Source organism: Botrytis porri, assembly GCF_014898465.1.
Source record: "Botrytis porri strain MUCL 3234 chromosome Unknown BPOR_004, whole genome shotgun sequence".
NCBI lineage: Eukaryota > Fungi > Ascomycota > Leotiomycetes > Helotiales > Sclerotiniaceae > Botrytis > Botrytis porri.
Genome location: NW_024066078.1, coordinates 1,960,266 through 1,978,737, shown reverse-complemented (window position 1 = coordinate 1,978,737; position 18,472 = coordinate 1,960,266). Strand labels below are relative to the sequence as shown.

General features: G+C 37.7%; 3 protein-coding genes across 3 annotated transcripts; 2 read left to right on the top strand and 1 right to left on the bottom strand.

Moving 5' to 3' along the window:
• Positions 1 to 3,215: 3,215 nt before the first annotated feature.
• EAF01_003517 (uncharacterized protein) lies at positions 3,216 to 5,027 on the top strand (the record flags this gene model as incomplete). The annotated part of the gene is made up of 5 exons (XM_038911771.1): positions 3,216 to 3,395; positions 3,689 to 3,727; positions 3,954 to 4,007; positions 4,209 to 4,332; positions 4,933 to 5,027. 5 exons carry the CDS (start codon positions 3,216 to 3,218, stop codon positions 5,025 to 5,027), a joined length of 492 nt encoding a protein of 163 aa, XP_038773006.1.
• A 4,503-nt stretch (positions 5,028 to 9,530) lies between these two features.
• Positions 9,531 to 10,117, top strand: EAF01_003516 (uncharacterized protein; the record flags this gene model as incomplete). Its single annotated transcript, XM_038911770.1, has 2 exons — positions 9,531 to 9,610; positions 9,697 to 10,117. The coding sequence occupies 2 exons, from the start codon at positions 9,531 to 9,533 to the stop codon at positions 10,115 to 10,117; spliced, it is 501 nt and encodes a 166-aa protein (XP_038773005.1).
• A 749-nt stretch (positions 10,118 to 10,866) lies between these two features.
• Positions 10,867 to 18,425, bottom strand: EAF01_003515 (uncharacterized protein; the record flags this gene model as incomplete). Its single annotated transcript, XM_038911769.1, has 3 exons — positions 10,867 to 15,275; positions 15,325 to 18,181; positions 18,276 to 18,425. 3 exons carry the CDS (start codon positions 18,423 to 18,425, stop codon positions 10,867 to 10,869), a joined length of 7,416 nt encoding a protein of 2,471 aa, XP_038773004.1.
• Positions 18,426 to 18,472: the final 47 nt, after the last annotated feature.

Genomic DNA, 18,472 nt, shown 5'->3' with positions numbered 1-18,472 from the left:
ATGAAGATGAAATGCTTTATTGATTGGTTGGTTGGTTGGTTGGTTTGATTGTAGAATATAGATGTGTTATGGGTATATGGGTTGAGGAGGTAGACTTGGTTTTGTTTTGTTTTGTTTTGTTTTGTTTTGTTTTGTTTTGTTTTGTTTTGTTTTGTTTGTATCTTTATGTTTATGTTTGGATTTTATGGTTTGGGTTTCTTTGAGGATGGGAGGGTTGGGGGTGGGGGATTGGGGGATTGGGGGATTGGATGTGAGAATGGGTGGGAATCGGGTTTAGATGGATGGATGTGTATATGTGTAGGTATGTAGGTATAGATACATATGTATGGTGATTTGAGAGGTGTTCTTTATTTGTGTTGATGTAGATAGGTAGATAGGTAGATGAATACTTTCGACTTGTTTGTGTACTTGAGCATGAGAAGAGGAAGGGAGATCAGAGCAGATTAGATTAGATTAGATTAGATTACACAGTTAGATTGATGAATTGTGTATTTTGGATGATAAGTTAGTTCGTTTGATGGCGAAAAGATTGAATGGTTTATTTATTCGTTTGTTTGTTTATTTGTTTAGTGATTTGTTGGCTTAAGTCTTTCAATAATTTATTTGTTTGTTGACTTAACCGATATCCCTACATCTTGTACAACCCTATATCTTACACACTTTTATTTCTTTTCAAAGTAATATATTAAATTCAAATAATAATTGATTAATCGTTATATTTTATTAATATTTTTTATTAAAATATAATTATATTATTTTTATTCAAAACAAAAATTGAAGTATTGAGAATATTTAAAAAGTATAATAATATTTCAATATTAAAATATTAATATAAAAATATTATATATTAACTTATTCGATAATATAAATAAATAAAATTATTCTTTTTTTGAATAATATGAAATTTTGATTTATTTTTATATAGAGAATTAAAAAAGTAAGCCTTTATATTAAAAATTCGAAAAGATCTTGAATTATTATAATAAGATTTATAAATTATCTTTTTTTAAATTAAAAGTAATTATAAATTAAGTATTTCATAATATTTGAATGAAAAGCTAGTTTTATAATAATATTTGTATATTAATTTAAATTAAAAAATTAAAGAAAGATATTTTTTATTAATTATATATATTTATAATTATTTATTAAAAAAACAATTATAATTATATATTATAATAATATTTTTATTATAAGATATTTTTGAACAATTTGTTTTTTAATACAATTTTTGAAATATATAATTATTTTTTATATCAATATCAAAAATAAAATATCATAGGATTGAATTAAAAATGAATTTCGAATTTGGAATTCTTAGAAATATTGAAGAAATTAAAAATCTTTTTTTAAATAAAAATCTTTTAAAAATAAGTTTATTATATATTTCTTTTGAAGAAAGAATATATATAATTTTCAAGTTTTAAAAGATAAATCATATTTTCAGAATTATTATTTTTTTATTTATTAATTTACAATAGATTTATTATTAATTTTTAAATTATCTATTATTTTTAAAATAATTTTGTTATTTTAGTATCATATTCTTTTATAATAATTAAAGATTAAATTTAATAAGTTTAATTTAAAGTATAAATTTTCTTTTTCTTTTTATAGAAAAAAGATTAAATAAATTTTAAAAATAAATTTTAAATCTTTTTTATTTTTATTAAATTAAATTTATTTTTAAAATCTTATTTAAAACTTGATTCTTAATGTTTTTTTAATGTTTAAACTTTTTTTAAAAAATATTAATATAAAAGAATTTGAAAAATTAACTTTTAGTTTTATAAATAAATTTTAATATAGTTTTATATTATATTTTTAATATTTTATAATAATGTTATTTTAAATTGATTATTATTTTGTTTTATATTTTAAATCTCTTAGAAATTTGATTTTGTTTTACAATATTTTTGAAGCTTTTATATATTAATTTTGAAGTTATTATAACAATTTTGAATTTACAATTGATTTTTAATTCAATAAATAAAAGTGTGCAAGATATAGGGTTGTGCAAGATGCAGGGATATCGGTTATTTATCAACAAAAATTCAAAAGCTTGAAAGCTCGAAAGCTGGAGAGATACTGAGTAGCTCGGGTAGATACTAGGTAATAGATATTTAGGTAGTTACTGGATTTACCATCCTTTACCTACCTAGTTCCCATGGTGTAGTACACTCCGTATGGTAAATATATATGTAACGAATACCGTCGCATGATTGTTTCCAACCTAGCACATCTGCACTCCGTATGCTTCCCTGAAATCGAAGGATACGAAAGGGAGATGACGGGAGGAGGGAGGAAAGATTAGAGGGTGAGGAGAGATGGCTGGCTGGCTGGTTTGTGAGAGAGGAATGTGCTTGGAATTTGGAAGGGATGGGAAGGGATGGGAAGTGATAGTGATTGGTGATTGGTGGGCTTATGAGGTTGGCGGTCTCAGGTAAGAGGTAGGGGGGGGGAATGTTTGATGTTTGAAGTTTGAGATTAGACCTTTGCTATAAGTCTGTGACCTTTACTTTGTGAGGGGTTGATAGTGTGGGTAAAGGAGGAGAAGGAGAAGGGGGGTTTGTTTGAGCATTCGAGCTGAGCGGTTAAATTTTTGAAGGGAGAGGGGGAGGATTGGATTGGATTGATTTAATTTGATTCTTTTTCTAAAAAGAGGATTGATTGATTGATAACGACTACGCGCAACCGAATTTTATCATCAATATCAACGGCTTTTGACGACCTTGACGACCTAGAATTGGAGAGTGACAGTCCGTGTGACGTTTTTAGTGTGCTGAAAATTATTTATGAAAGAAAGAAGAAAGAAATTATAATTTGACTTGGAGTTGTGTCAAGAGAAGAAGTTTGAGTGGAATTTTCACGGTGCATTTCTACAGCGTATTTTTATACGTGCTCATATTTCTATTTACTCATTTATTCATTCATTTATTTAATTGATTGAATCAATCAGGTTTCTCGAGACACAAATACGAAAAGAGAAGAAGAGAAGGGGATATCAACAGTTCTGCGGTCCCGGAAATTCAAATCAAATCAAATAAAATTGATTACGCTGGTTCGAAATCATTATATCGGGATTCGCACTTGGAGAACATCTGCTGTTCTTGGGATATTGGATATATCTAAAAGAATATATATCAGCACATTAGAAACACAAACACACCACACCACACCACACCACACCATAATACAATACAACAAACAACACGATGAAATTAAACAATCTAGCAGCGCGATTCAGCTTCAGTCTGACTTTAAGCTTGATGATATTGTTGGGGGGAAGTGTGTATGCGGAGGAGATGGGGAATGTAGGTGCAGATGCGAGTTTGGAAGGAGAGTTTGCGAGGGAGTTTAAGGGGGTGTGGGGGAGAGCGTTGAGTAATTTGCAGGTATGTGGTTTTCTTTTGGAGTTTGGTTTTGGGGAGGAAGGGATGAGCGATGTGTGGTGAGATTGGTGGGGGGGGTTTTGGTTTTGGTTTTGGGGGAGATTGGGAGGTATGACAGATAGATGGTGAGGTGTAAGGGAGGGGTATAAGGAGGAGAGAAAAGACACGAGATTTCCTCAGGGTCACAAATTCATATCTGCAAGCGCGGGAATGGAAATCCTTGAAGAGATGATGATACAAATATGGAAATATATATAACTAGGGATTCTAACTAACTTTTTTATTTTGGGATTTAGATCTTTGCGGGTTCTTTGGGTGGTGTATCGGCGGATCCGGTATGTGATTCTTTATTTATTTTGAGAGACTTGCGTGCCTGTCTCTCTCTTTCTTCCCCTCCCTCTCTTCTATGCAAAGGATGGGGGAAGGGGAAGTAGGATTGAGATTATCATTATCATTATAAAAATCGTCTTACCAAAGATTGATGTAGAGTCAAGGAATGAATATCGATTCACAGGCGAAATCAAATGAGGAGAAATATTTACTAATTTGAATCTGGGATAGATAACTAATTCCGGGGATCATGCGAGACCGTATATGGTTGCGGGAGATACTTTTGTGAGTTTTTTTCTGGTTTCTTTTGTTGGGGGGAGATATCTGTTTTACTTCTCCTGTTATTATATTTTTATAAGTTTTTTGGGTTTTTTTTGGCTCTCTCGTTTATTCCTCTTCACCATCTTAATTCTCCTTCTCTCCCCCACCGCTTCCCCCAAAAGAGAAACCCCCTAAGAAAAAAACCTAACACCCCTCCCCCTCTAGCCCGCATTCGCAGACGCCTACTCCCGCTCCTGCGCCAACCAAAACAACAAATGCGCCGATGCAGCCAATAATCCTGCAAAAGCAGCTGCGGATATTAGTGTGGATGGTTGTCAAACTCAGGAGTGTATGTTTATTCCTTTTAATTCTTCTTCTAATTCTTCTTCTTTTTTGAAGCATACATCATCGTATTTGGTAGAAGAAAAAGCGGGTTCTTCTCATGGAATTTGGGTGGGTAGGTTGTTTGGGGGTTTGAGAGGTGTGGTCTTGTTTTTTCTGGGGAGCTTTGGGTTTGTGTTTTTGTTTTTTGGGGGGTTTTTGGTGGGGGTTTGTTAGGGGGGTTAGGGGGGATAGAGGGGGGAGGATGGGAAAGGGGAGAAGGTGTTGATGTTGGGTTTGGGGGTGGTAGTGGTAATGATGGGTTGTTTTGGATTTGGTTGTGAACCTTATATGAGATAGAATTCATGGTTGAAAGGCGACGAAGGGCTGGTCCCAAATTGTCTAGAATAATGTTTACGTAGATACTAGAAGCGATATTAAGGAGGCGGAGAAGAAGAGGAATGAGCACACCAATTTAAAAGCGGGGAGGAAAAAAGAAGAGAAGACAAGAAAGCTGTCTGAACCCAATTCTACGCTTGATAGATGGAAAAGAGGATATGAGATGAGACAGAATATGAGATCTACAAAGAAAGAAAGAGAGAAAGCTAATTTCTTCCACAACCCTCAGCTTCGTGTTTAGCGGCGGGAGCAACGGCTACGCAGACAAATTTTCAGGTGCTAACGAGTTCGAATGCGGAGTTTGATTTTGTTTGTGATTCTTAGGAGGGGTTATGGGAGGGGATGAGGGGGCTGAGGGAAGGAGGGGGGAAGACGAGGAGGAAAGGAGGAAAGGTGGAAAGGGAGATGGAAAGGAAATGCAAAGAGAACGAAAGCGCCGAAGAGGGGTAGTGAGGAGATGACATCTGGATATATCCAAACACACTGAGAGGGCAGGAGGAAACCCCCAACAAAACGGCAGACTCTATGAAGTCTTGATACAATATCCAATGATAAAAGGAATTGCTTGGTTGTCAGAATGCTATTTATTTATATATTTATATTTCTATATACAAACGTCAAAACACATATATAGTCAGATAAGACAGACAGGATACGGAGTTGGGAGTTGAGGTATTATACTTTTTATCTATTCATTTTAGTTCTGATTATGAGTATTAGTGTCTAAGAGTTCATAATAAATATCCCAATTATAATTTATGAATCCTTTGGGAATCTTTTACACGCACTCGAACGACTGTTCTGATTTCTCTTTAATAGAAGAATCCGTTTTCTAATCGTGAGTGAATTTCACAAGTCTCAAGTCTCAGGTTTTATATGTCATTCTTTAATTTTGTTGCATGTCGTCGCTTTTCATTTTCTAGGAGATGACTCGTGGATTGGGATTTGGGGAGGGGATGGTTGGTGGGTGCTGTGCTGTGCTGTGCGGTTCGCTGTTTATTGCTGCTATGGTGGTGAGTCGTGAGTCGTGAATCGTGGGTTGTGGGAATTATTTAGGTATGTAGAGGAAAGGTTATGAGATAATAGGTAGGTAGGTAGGTAGGTTTGTGGATTGAACATATAATTTGTAAGTTGTGAACCGGAAAAATGACTGGAGGCTAGAATTGTAATACATTGTATCATCAGTATTTGGATTGCATATATAGTCTGAGAAGAAGTAGGTTGAATCAATAGCTTGTAATAGGTATCTAGGTTGAAGTTTTTATTGGATTAGAATATAGGATACATTTGCTATATAATTTAGAAATCTTATAACGTAGTTTATTAGTGCGTGCATTATATTAATACATACACTACTTTTACCTCAATTTATACTTTCAATTTTATATTATTTAATAATAATTGAATCAATTAATTAAAACTATTTAGAATCTAATAATCTAGAATTTATTATATTATTTTGATAGGTTCTTATATTATGATTTGTTTTTTTATATTTATTATAATATTGAATAGAAAATGCTTTTTTATTGAATTTACTTTCTTTTTAATGCTTATTATATTGAATCTGAATATCAATTTTTTATTAAGATAATATATTAAAAGCTTCTTATTTAATAAGTATTTCTTCTTAATATAATTAGGTTTTTTTCATATGTTGATATTTGTTTAATATTTTATTTATTATTTGAAATATATAAATCTTTATATTTAAAATTATATTTTTATAAGCTAATTACTTTATACCTTTAATTAGAATTAATATAATCTCAAATATAAATATAAATGAACTTAATTAATAATAAATTATTTAAGATTTAATTAATATTAATTGAAAAAAAGCTTTAATTGGGTTGTAAGGGGTTTAAGAAATTTATTAATTTAAATTGAAAAAAGAAAGGGTAAATATACGAATTCAAATATCTAATTTCGAAAATATAGTTTCAAAATTAAATAGAATTAAATCTGTTCTTTAAAATTCTGATTTTATATTTTGAAAAGTAATTGATTTCTTATATATAGTTTTAAAAGTTATAAAGAATTCAATCTTCGAAATATAATTAATATATACCTTAATAAATCCATCAATTTAATTATTATATAAACATTTTAAATTATTAAAATAGCTAATATCAAGTGATTGAATTAAATGACTTAAATATAATAATAAATGTAAATATATAATATCATTCTCTTTATAGTATATTTGAAAAGTTATTGATTTATAATTTTCATACTTATTTAATACCAACATTTAATATTTACTTTTTCTTTGATTCTTAATATACTTATTAAAATATTTTAATTATTTTAAATTTGTTTTATTATTCATTTATTTATTAGATATAGATTTAATAACTTAGTCTATAGAAGAATTAATTTCAATATATTAATTAAAAAAATAAATTTATTCTTAAACTATTAGAAATAAAAGAATAATTTCACCCTTTTTATTTCCATATATTATTATTATAATCTATTCTCGATTATCTAATTATACTGATTTATTTCTATTATATCTTTTAGTATTAATAACAATTATTATTATATATATTAATTTCTATTATAGAGTTTATTTCATTAAAATTATGGAAATCTTTATTCAAAATGTTACATTTCGTTTATATATTCGTAATTAATCAAAACTATTCTTTAAAAAGTTTAAAATTCTTATAAAGAGTTCTTTAAAGATTATAAACATAATTAAAATGTATCTTTAATTTTTTATATTGTTTTATAAATCGATACGCTTAAAGCTTTTTAATAGCTTTTCTTTTTTTCAATTCGAAAATATAATTCGTTATATCTTTTATTCCTTTAAGTTTAAAAGGAAAACCTTTTGAATTTATATTAAGAATATATAAAATAATCATTTGTTCTTTTACTTTAATAAATTTCAGATTCTATAATCGAAATTCAATTGTAGGAATTGTTCTATTTATTCTTCGAATAAATGTTATATATATAATATTATATAGCTTAATAACCTTTCGAATCAAAAGTTTTTTATCTTTTTCGATAGCTTCAATAGCTAAGAGTATTTTCCCTTTTTTATTATTTGATGATATAATAAATAATTGATAAATTGTATATGAAGATTGAAGAGTATAAATTGAGGTAAAAGTGGTGTATACATTGATATAATATATATACTGATAAACTACGTTATATATTCAATATATTTATTATTACTAGTGCTAGTTTGCGGCTCTCTCTAAGATCGCGAGGATGGCAAAGTATTCTCATATCTTACGGAATAGTCTTCTTCACCAAGATAATATGCTTGGTTCCTGGATTGGAGTTGAAGGACCTTTGTATGTACTGATACGAGGTGCCTGAGTTCTAAAAGGCCATGTTCATAGTCTAGGTATGTGCAATGGAAGAAGTTGGAGATGCATGATTGTATTGACGACATCCTGCATACGCATCTTGGTACCTAATAATGCTCGTATGAATTTAACCAAGATTTTAAGATAGATAGAAACACCAATATTTCTCACCTCACATACAATGTCCTCTCCACCCACTGCGGAACACAATACACAAAAACAGATAATCATCCGTCTCCTAGCAAATAATAGCTAATTTTCTAACCCTTAAAAAGTCAATCAATCTCGTGTTTCCATTACCCAATCAACACATGTAACATATCTATACTTTTTCAAGCCACCTACGAAATCTACACTTCCTTCATCTCTTCAAATCGGTAGATTTTAAGCGAAGGATGTAAAATATGTCCGTAGCTACTAGTCTCTAACCTCTAGCTTTTCCGTTCTTCTCGCCATCGCTATTTTAGTTTCCAAACTATCGTAGTCTCCGAGCCTCAACTGAACCAACTAATTGCTCGTTTACCTACGTGCCTAGTATTTATTGAAGAAGCGGGTTCCTGTCGGACCTTTAACTTAAAATATGATACCTAGCGCTCGGATTAGATTTCCGTTCCGATTGTTAATGCTGCTTTTACGAAGATGAATTAGGTATAGCATGATCATTTTGTTTTTTTATACTAGTATCAAAAGTCTTTAAACGGATAAAACGGATAGGATTTATGGAGTATAATTGATTTTGAGAAATTGAATAATTAAGCTTCCAATTAAGGTTACTTCGTTTTACGCCGGATTATGCGGAAGGTGGGGAGGGGATTTCGGGGTGATGGTTAGTGGTTGATCGTTAAGCTTGTTTTTGATTTGATTTCGAGGTTATATACTATAATTCACTTGTCATACGAGCGTTTATCTTTCCTATAGAAAAATAAATGGCAAAGAACGTTTGATGTAATGACTAGGTCCTTAGCATCTTCACCGAGTTTGTAGTTTAGTTTTCTCTGGGAAGCGAGAAATTATTGGATGAGAGAGGATACACGACGGATAAAGACAAAAACGCCAGGTACGACCGTACACGGACGATTTCGTGACAGGGCATGTATGCGGATGTGCGGCGCGGCGAGGTACAGGTACGGATGATTGGGAAAAAGGAGTTGTTTTGTCGAATACCTAGGTATTGATGGGTCCTGCGAATGTTCAGTAATGAAAATGTGCGTAGTGAAATATATCACACGAAAAGGCTGCCTAAACTACGCCGCTTTCGAGATGTAGTTGTGTTTATTGTGATGAGAGGAGATAGATGGGGGGAGGGTAAATACTTGGTCGATAGATCGATGGATATATAAGCAAAAGCGAGTTTTCTTTCTCTTTGATCTGTAACTCGAGAATTTCTAAGGTTGATATCACTTCTACCTTTACTTGTGAACTGTCTAGCTTCTTGAAAGAGAAAGATCCAAACTAAACCACCACTCAATTATCAAGAAATATACTCAAACATATCAAAATGAAGTTCTCATATACTTCCATCCTCTTCGCTCTCGCAGCTCCTGCACTTGTCTCCGCAGACAAAACCAGCGTCGATATGTATGTCTCCCTCCAATGTCCCTCGTGATCCCTCCCCCCTCGCCTCCTCCAAAATTCCAATTCCCCAAACTAACATTCCCTCCCAGCGCATCCGTGATTTCCGATTTTTTCACCGCCACCCCCACACTCCCCGGCGGCGCTCTCTCCACCCTCGCCACGGCCCTCGCCTCTGTCGAAAACTCCTGGACTACCCAAGCCGCCTACACATCCTTCCTCGACGCCATCCATTCCGCAGCCCCCTCCTCCATCGCCAGCTCGATCCACGAAAGCGGTTTCTACTACAAAGATATCGTCACTGCCGATTGGTTTACCAAGAAGGCTCCAAATGGTGTGCAAAAAGCTGTCAGCACTTATATGAGTAATGCTGACAAGGTTGAGTCGAGTGTTTGGAGTAAGGTGGCAAGTGAAACGAGTAAGGGTGCGGCAGCGGCGGCGACGGGTGTTCCTGCGGTTGGGGTTATGGGAGTTGCAGTTGCGGCTGGATTGGGAGTTGTGGGAATGATGTAGACTGCTTGTTTTAGGTTTGAGATGGGAGGAGGAAGGAAAATATGATGCGATGCACTTTATAAGATTATGATGCATGGAATAGATGTAATAATAGGGAGGGAGATATTCTGCTGGATGCAATGACAATTCATTGAAATACCCTCTTGGGCTACCTTTACAAATACATAATGCACTACTATGCTTTGATATGTACCCAGTTCATGTTGTGTCTTTGTAGATCGAAGGCAATGCTTTGGAAAGACAGGATAATAGTACCGCTCATAACTTTTCCAATGATGATGATAAAGAGAAATGCAAAAACCATTGAGAAATTCACTATTGAAAAGCACCATGAAACGATATATATATATAAATATGTGACAAGTTCATTAGACTTTAAGTTCTATCTCAACTAAGTGTGTATATTATGCCCATTCCACTCTCAAATACACAAGAAAAAAAGAGTGCTTCTCCTCCCAAACCCTCCTCCGAAAACCCGTTCGTCGTAGCGAACATTTCAAAATCAAAAGTCTATATTGCGCGCTCTGTATCGTTTCCATCGTGTAAAATCTTTACTCAGTCATCCCACCAAAGGGGTAATGTCCAAATACAATAATTCCGTCCAAATCTGCACCATTTTATACAAAAGTAATATAAAAACGCCTCATTTGTGCACACGACATCCTCCCACCATGCATGCATTTACACCATCCCATTTGCTCTGCACCCTTGCCAACAACCTCTAACCAAAAATAAAACGCAAGATAGCTCTAAGGCTTGCTAAGTTGCTCCTTTCTGAAGAATGTGAAAAATCCACCACAAATAACAAGTTGTAAAATCAACCCGATCCAGAACCATGCATTTCCAAGACCGGCTGCCCCGTCACTGAAATCAGGGAAGACAGGTCCGGGTCCAATTTTATTGGGTGCACATGCTCTGGCTACCATAGTAGCTATTGAACCCAAGACTTGAGCCGCAATGAGAGTGAAAGCAATGTGGACACGAGTCAGAGTTTGAAGCAACAGCATACCGAATCCTACACCTTGAAGTGCATCGAGCATACCAAGCCAAAGCCACAATGATCGGGTGAAAAGAGCGCTTGCCAGTCCATTGCCGACCCATGGTACGTATTGTCCAATTGGGGTGCAGGACCAGAGCATTTGGCACCATCTAGGAGCTCCAAGACCGATAGCGAAAATTGGTAGAACCCAACTGTGATCTTTACTCAAGATTGCGAAGAACCATAGGAAGGCCGACCACAAGAATCCAAAGAAGAAGATGATGAGAAGGATGATAGCCCATGTAGGAGCATGGTTGGAGGAGAATAGATAAAGCCAGTTACGACCATAGAGCGTGGAGAGGAAGAAATTCTGAATCAAAACCGTGACGAAAAACCACATGACAATCTTACGTCTGAAGAGCGAGGCGTAGAAAGATGGTACTTTTCCAGGCGCTTGTCGATAATATTCTGGCAATCCGAGGAAAGTAACAAGGCCAACCGCCCACATGAGTAGCGCAATAGGAAGAACGACTGCAGCCATTTTGGGACTGGCAGATGTGAAGGAAGCTCCGCGACCATCAGCTTGTCGTCTGTTGAGATAAGATCCCCAGAACCAGAGAATGACGACATAAGCTTGTTGTGTTCCTTGAATGATACAGGCACGGAAAACCCAGGCTTTGACGGGAGATCCTCCTTCGTCTCCGAAATTCAAAGCGAAGAATATACTACCCGATGAAGCGGCAACAGCATACAAACCAGTAGCCACGTTCTGGACCCAACCCTTTCCATCAACGCTGTCAACGAAAGGAGCCATACCCAGGAGGAAAAAGGCCAATCCGTAAAAGATGAAGGGGATACTGAGGACGTAGATTGACTTGAAGAAGGAGAAGACTTCCCACCACATGATCGAGGTAACAAGATAGATGGTTGCTGTGATGTATAGTTTCTCTGCACTTTGACCCACAGTACCAGTAAGAAGAGTGATTTGATAAGAATTGGCTGCAATGATTTGACCGAAGGCGAGTAAGAATGAATAGACTGGCCAATCAAAGAAGCGGTATTGCATGATCAGACGAAGACCAGTAGGTGGTTTATAATCTTTGCCAAGTAAGAATTGATCGTTAGGAGCAGATCCGCCAGTGAGTGCCACGTTATCTTGACTAGAATTTTGCCTTGAATGGGTAATGGTATCGTTGGTAAAGCTATCCCGACTATTGGATCGTCCACGACTGTCGTGAGATCTTCGTCCACTTCCAAGAGCAGAAAATGAAGGTGCGACTGAGCCTTTTCCCAATCGTGCATCACGGAATCTGTCGAACCATTTCTTTTCAGATTTGATCAAGTATTCCTCAATACACAATTGTCCTTCACTGTTCTTTCCATCAAGACCATCAAGATTCTTGGCAAATTGCTGATAGTATTCTCCTTGAGTATCAGTGAAGAATGGATCGACCTTTTGAAGTTTGAAATCTGTCTTGTCTCCGATGACCGAACTCAAACTAAGCATGGAAGCTCTGTTTGCGTTATTTTCGCCACCAGCTCCAAAGATTGATGGAGGAGGAAGCAAAGAATCGTGTGCTCCGGGTGTTCCAGGTGACTCTAAACCTGGAGAGGCAGGTATCGAGTGAGTGGAATAGATATTCGAGCCATCCTTGAGACGTGGCAACGACAATTCAGAGTCATTGATATGCAGACTACCAGTATTAGCACTTGGACTTCTTCGTGGAGATTCCAAGTATCCTGGTTGTGGTGCGAGGAATGCGCCTCCGGCAGGACTGTCAGATCGTCCTCTGAATTGCTCTTGTTGTCTTCGGGCTTCTAATTCTTCAGGAGTGAGTACGTATTCATCGTATATGTCGTCACGAACTCGGGCATCTTCATCATCACTGTCTTCATCCACATCGGTCAGTCCTTCGTCATGTTTGACCGCACCACCCATTCCGATCGATGCATTACTACCATTGAATCTGTTCTTCATTACGCGATGACCTGGACCAGCCCTGTATCCCAGAGAAAGCTTTCGGTTTAGTCCACCTCCAGCTGGTGGTGGTTGTTCAACACGGGTTGGCGAAGATGGCCTGGTAGAGCCACCAATGGTACTGGCAACATCAAGTTGTGAGGTACTAGCGAAACTGGTACCGAAACTCGACAATCTCTTAGCGGAAGAATAGAAGATATTTCCTCCATCTCTTCCTCTAGATCTTGGTCTACCCGAATGTTTGGCCTCTTCCTTGTCGTGAATCTTGATTGCTTTACTTTGCAATGTCTCAAGATCATTGACCCATTGAGCGACTGGGAAACGTTGTTTGGCAGATCGTGCTCTCATGATTTGACGAGTTTCCAATTTAGAGGCCAAGGCTTCCTTGATAGCTTGTTTGAATTGATGAAGCATATGGGTGGTGGTAGTAGATTCAACAGTGAACCACCAACCAGGCATTTGACCAAGACCACCAACACGAGCACCAATACCCAAAGCTCCCTTTCTACCAAACTCTACAGCGACAAGACCGAAAGGTTCATCTCTAGATGGAATCAAGGCGAATTCGGCTCCCGAGAAAATGAATGGTGGAAGAGCAGTGAACTCAGGTTTACTGAAGACACGACCCTTGTATTTTTTCATCATGACATCGAGTTTGAGAGCAGCGAATTTTCCATAAAGATCAATAACAGGACCAACGCAGATTAGTTGAACATTTGGATTCTCCTCCAAAACAGCAGGCATAACATCGGCAATCAAATCAATACCCTTTTGCATTGACCATCTACCGACGAAAACCAAGAGCTCAGCTTTAGGATTTTGTTCAAGACCAGCCCATTCCTGTGCTTGTCTTTTGAGTTCGCCTCTTTGACTTTCAAAATCTTGGTTAACAGTCGTTTTGGCCATTGAATCCTGAGTACCATTCCAGTCTCCAGTATCAGAAGGATCGGGGTTAGGAAGATTACCGATCTTGCTCAATCCCCAGAAAATAGGATATCTTGCCCAGGAACGCTTTCCGTATTTCTTACTGACACCAACAGCACCGAAACCCTTTTGATGAATTCGAAGATAAGAACTTCCAGCGTGGAGTAAATTGAACACATCTCCGAATTGAACGTACTTGATGGCGACTTCTTCTGGAATATTGTATACTTGACAGACTTCGCTTCTCTCTTTCTGGTTACGCATGGGCCATAAACCTTGGAACTCGGCGTTGTGGAGGGACAAACAACATGGAATTGTTTCTGGAAGAAGATGGACTGGTGCGACAGCTCCATGGTAATCGTTGATGTGATACAAATCGACGGGGAAACGCTTGATAGTAAGAGCGATACATTGATTCCAAGCACTGTAGTAAACGGCGGAGTCTAAATCATCCATACGAGCTGGGTATGGCTCAGATTTGGATTGTGCTCTGAAAACTGGTGCATCGAGTAGAACGTAAGTGATGTTTCGTAGAGTATGGTACTGAACTTGAACAGTGTAGGAATTTCCAAGAATTGTGACATCCATAGGTTCAGCTTGATGATCAATAGGATAATCGATACCGCCAACACAAGGAACGACCCAAATGAGATCTTGATGACCCAAATTCTTTCCCATCAACTGTGCCATGACACCAAGACCTCCAATCTTGATCTTGATAGCCCAATCTTCGATATCGTATTCCATGGTAGCAATCAGAACAGTTCGTCGCCCGGTAGCTGCAGCATCAGCCTGGAGTCCAAGTTGTGTGGCGTTTTCATGGAACATTGAGTGTAATCCTCCCATGACTGTCATTTCTTTCTCAGATTCGTCCTCTTTCTTTTCTCTCTTAAGCTTTCTGCGCAAGACCAATGGGATATAATTCTTTGCCTCCTTGACACCGACACTGTTGAGTTTGACAGCGTAGAAAGATTTCATGAACAGCCAGATACTGAGACCACCACTGAGGACAGGGACAATCCAAAAAAGAACAACCATCAACATTTGGTAGGAACGATTCCCGTAGGGGATTTGATAGTATCTATAATTACCGTCGTCGATTGCAATTTTGTATCCGAGATATGGTGATGGTGGCACACGAGTCATGTTGATGAGCGCTGTAGACAGCGATGAGGGTGGCATACGATCAAGAATATTATCGCCATCGATATCTCCCATGACGACAGTTTCGTCAGGTTGTCCATCAGGATTCATACCCCAAACATTCACTTGCATGACTAAATATTGTTAGAGTGCCTTCGTATATCGAATGAAGATACAACTTACCGGCTGGCCATTCAGTCATAAACTTGTATTCCCAGAGACTGTCTTTCTTGTTCAAGGAGAAGCTATTTTCGATACCAGTATCATAACCATACTGGTTGAACGGACCATTGGCGAACAAGTGCGGAAGACGACGCGACCAGGGGTTAGTTTCTAGATCAGCATGTTGAACTACATCACTGCTACCAGTAAGTTTGCTCCAATATTGCATAATGACGTGATCTCCGTCCCATTTTTGTTTGCTTGTACCAGTCCAAGCCTGTGATTGAAGTGTGGTATTTCCACCAACATATGGCAGCCATTCAGACCATGAACTTCCCCAATTCAAAGAATATTTAAACTTATCCGCTCCAGCAGCTTTGTGGCTAACATATAATGTGCCGTTATCATACTTGTGAAGTAATTCTCTGGTGAAGTTTGCGGAACCGGGGAAAGTGATGGGATTATCAAGTTGTCCAACGCGGAATAAGAATGTATCTGTGGCCCCAGTTGAGGAATTTCCAGAATTGCTGGTGATATTGGTGAGGGTAATCGAGTGGACACCGTTAGATACATTGGTTAAATTTCCTTTGAAAGTCCACATAGTTGGGATTGATCCAACGAATTCGGTGACGTTGACCGGACTTGGAAGCAAAGTACAAGAGTATTGGCCGGTAGCATTGGCTAATGTTGCAACCTGTCCGTCCTCTGTTGCCGAGGTAATTGTCATTTTCGAAATGACATCAGAGCACTTCATTTCGGCACTGAAACCAAATTCAATTTCGATGGTTTCTTGTTCTCCGGGGGCAACTGTTGAAGCAAGTCGTGCATCGTGTCCTGGCGAAAATGAGGTAATCATCGGCGAAGGTCCAACCCAGTTCTTTTTTGGCACATATGCTTTATACTCGTATGGAACGAGAGTGAGACTATCAAGGCAGCCATTGAAGCCAGTTTGATTTGCAATCCCTAGCTTGAAGGGTCCTGCTTTCAATGTAACCTCCTCATACGGATAGAACAGATTCTTGACAGTAACGCCATCAAGGAAAGGAGCAACGAGGGCAGTTTCGTTGCTACTACAATCAAAAGAATATGTAACTGTGTCATAATTGTTGTGGTAAACCATCCAGATAGACTGATTTGCTTGACCACCAGCTTTAGATAAATCCTGAATACCATCGTATTGACTTCGCATGGTGCTCCACATTCCAGTTTCAGTAGCTGTACCGTTACTACCTGGCAAGAGGATTTCCACTGTCTGGTTGGAAAGCTGTTGTAGAAACCATCCATCATTCAAAACTGGGTAGTTGTCTCGCATCTGGTACATCGCCTTGATAATATTTCGAACTGGGTGAGATGGATCTCTGTGATCGCGACTGTTCCAGTCATCATTACAACCTCGAGTACAAGAGTCGTTGGGGAATTGATAAAAGGTACCACTGCCAAGGGTATAGCATCCGTGAGTTTGCCATGCTTGAGAAGGAGACATAGCTTGTCGACCGAAGAGATAATTGTCGGCTGTGTTGTCCAAGACATAAAATGCTTGCTCTTCACCCCACAAAAGCAAAGGGATACCAGGCATGTGTATAGTCGTAATGAAGAGTCCAAGAAGTTGTTTTTGTGTGCCATTCTTGATAGCCGGCCATCTGAAGACATCCTGATTGCTAACTCCGTACATGTGTCTTGGATCGAAAACTCCAGTATTGGGGTTGATAAGATCATTCGTTACAAGCATTTCGTTCCACGCATCAACCCAGTTAGTTGGTGTATCATAACCACTTGCTAAGTTTCCGTCCATTCCCAAAAATCGAGTCAGCGTGCGATAAATACTGTAGTGGAAAGCAGCGGAGTCGAGTGCGTTTTGGTCAGGATCACGGATGAAATATGCCAAGCTAGAATTGGAGGTCATTTGAACCGCGTTTGCCATGCTGGACGGTAACATATCAGGTTGACGTCCACGCCCGAGGTAAATACTTCCAAACGTATTTCCTCCGGTAATTTCACCAGTAACCATGAAATTCTTCTTTTTCACATCTCTTGCGCATTCTCTCATTGCGTGACTGAAACTTCCCAATGCATCGACCGTAATTTGTGTCGCCTTGTCCACACGCAGTCCATCAATGTCTAATTGTTGGATGATCATACAAGTAAAGATCTCGATTTTAGTTCTCACAGAGGGAACCCATTCTCTCAAACGATCCTGGACGGAGGCGAACTTAGACAATTGACGTTGCCAATCGGGGAAAACACCAAAAGCTTCGGTATCACCGTATTGATCGAATTCGGAATCATAGCACCCGTTCATGAGGTCAGTGACATCTTCTTTGACGGTAAATCCAGTATCAAGCCAGAATCTAGGGTAGTTGCAGGTCTCATTGTACTTCGACCCGAAGGAAAAATCCAGATATTGGCGATTTTCATTACGCCAAAGGACTTCGTGCTCGACCAGGGTGAAGGGAGTCGAGGAATTTTCATAACCGCTGAAAGCAATTAAGTCTCCCATAGTTCCCATGGTATTGTCGAGAATCACATACATCCCCCTGTCATGGATAGCAGTGGTGGTTTTCCTCCACAAATCCATATCTCCAAAATGCTGGTCGAGAAGACTGAAATCCAGAGGAGAGTATTGATCCGCGGCCCAAGGCATATTGATCATAGGACTTCCGGCAATATAAATTCCTTTTACTCCCATTCCTTGAATATAGTCCAGACTATCAATGAGACCCTGTAGATCACCTCCATGTCGTAATTGGGTTTGCATGAAATCAGTTTCGAAATGAGTTCCATTGATATCATCGTTCGTTGGATCTCCATTCACAAATTTATCCAGAAAGAAAGAGTAGAAGGGAAAACGCCAGTTATCGGGAGATGGATAAAAATCGTGCTACGAAAAGATAGGTTAGCCAATGTGCATCTGAGGTTTCATAAATCCACCACTGAAGTTTTTAACACTCCAAGAGCCATGAATTTTCACGTACACCTTCCCATCTTCCATAGTAATCAAAGGGTGATGTTGCCGTCTGATTTGTATTCAAATTGTAGCCCACAAACTGTTCTTCGTAGCGTAAGGCGTTGACCTGTGTGTTCAACAAGACGCTGCACAAGGCAACGAGAGTTCGCGCGAACATCGTGACAAACGAAACCGACCAGAAACGATACTCAAGTGACCAAAATC